The sequence below is a fragment of the Malurus melanocephalus genome, unplaced genomic scaffold (assembly GCF_030028575.1).
Source record: "Malurus melanocephalus ecotype Western Australia unplaced genomic scaffold, MMel_1.1 scaffold_166, whole genome shotgun sequence".
In the NCBI taxonomy this organism is placed as follows: Eukaryota; Metazoa; Chordata; class Aves; order Passeriformes; family Maluridae; genus Malurus; species Malurus melanocephalus.
In genome coordinates, this window is record NW_026623398.1 from 5013 (window position 1) to 5884 (window position 872).

Here is an 872-nt window from a genome sequence, read left to right on the forward strand (position 1 = left end):
TTATCTGATGGCACTGTCACCCTAGGCAAAATCTGTCAGCCTTTTCCCTTCTACATTTCTGTCTGGCAGCTCAGTTGTGCTCCTCCTGCCTTGGCTGCTGTAGCTKCATGGAAGGCTAAGCTTTAGGAGATACACAAGGAACTGTAATGCATTTACACAGTAGGTTTGGTAAAAGGAAATCTGCAATTCAGGAGGAAACTGTATGTCAAGCTGATGCTGTAGTGTCTTTTGTCTGAAACAACACACAGACTGAACACACATTGACTTTTAGTGAGCCCCGYGAGACTTTGGATCTCACTTCCTTACATTCCTACCAGATTTACAGTGTCTTCTGAACCCTCTGTAGTGTCCTGTGTCCATCTTATTCCAACATTTACAAAACCAGAGCATTTATATTCCAGTGGGAATTTTTCTTCAGTTTTCCTCCGTAAGAAGTGGGTAGATCCAGGATGGAGGTTCAAGATAACAGTATCAATTCACCTGTCAATTCTTTGCCACATACCTTCTCAAAGACTGGGARGTATCTGTTTTCAGTCTTGTCCATCATATTAGCATAATGTTGCTCCTTTTTGTCCTCTGGTTGGATTTCATATGTCATGAGTAAGTCATTCAGATCGAACATTCCTTCCACATACATATCAATTCTGAAAGGAAGACATCCAGTTGGTCAGGTAGGTCTGATCAGTGCAATGGCTACTGGCATAACCTCAYTSAGATGCTGGGAAATMTCTGCCTGWTCTRTCCCACACACATAACTTGGAGAAGTTCCCCCCAGAATGCAGTTGCATCTGGGACAGGCAGGGAAAGAGTCTGGGTGAAAGACAAATGCAAAATTCCAAAGCAAAACCTAAAGATTGTACCCTTTCCACTTC

At 42.8% G+C, this 872-nt stretch overlaps 1 protein-coding gene across 1 annotated transcript in view; it reads right to left on the reverse strand.

Annotated features, from left to right (window-relative positions):
- Positions 1-442: 442 nt before the first annotated feature.
- LOC130577084 (glutathione S-transferase-like) overlaps positions 443-872 on the reverse strand; it is an 11517-nt gene continuing 11087 nt past the window's right edge. Inside the window, exon 3 of the mRNA XM_057372191.1 lies at positions 443-644. Within this exon, the coding sequence (XP_057228174.1) occupies positions 458-644 (187 nt within the window). The 3' untranslated portion in view covers positions 443-457. The remainder of the gene's footprint in view (positions 645-872) is intronic.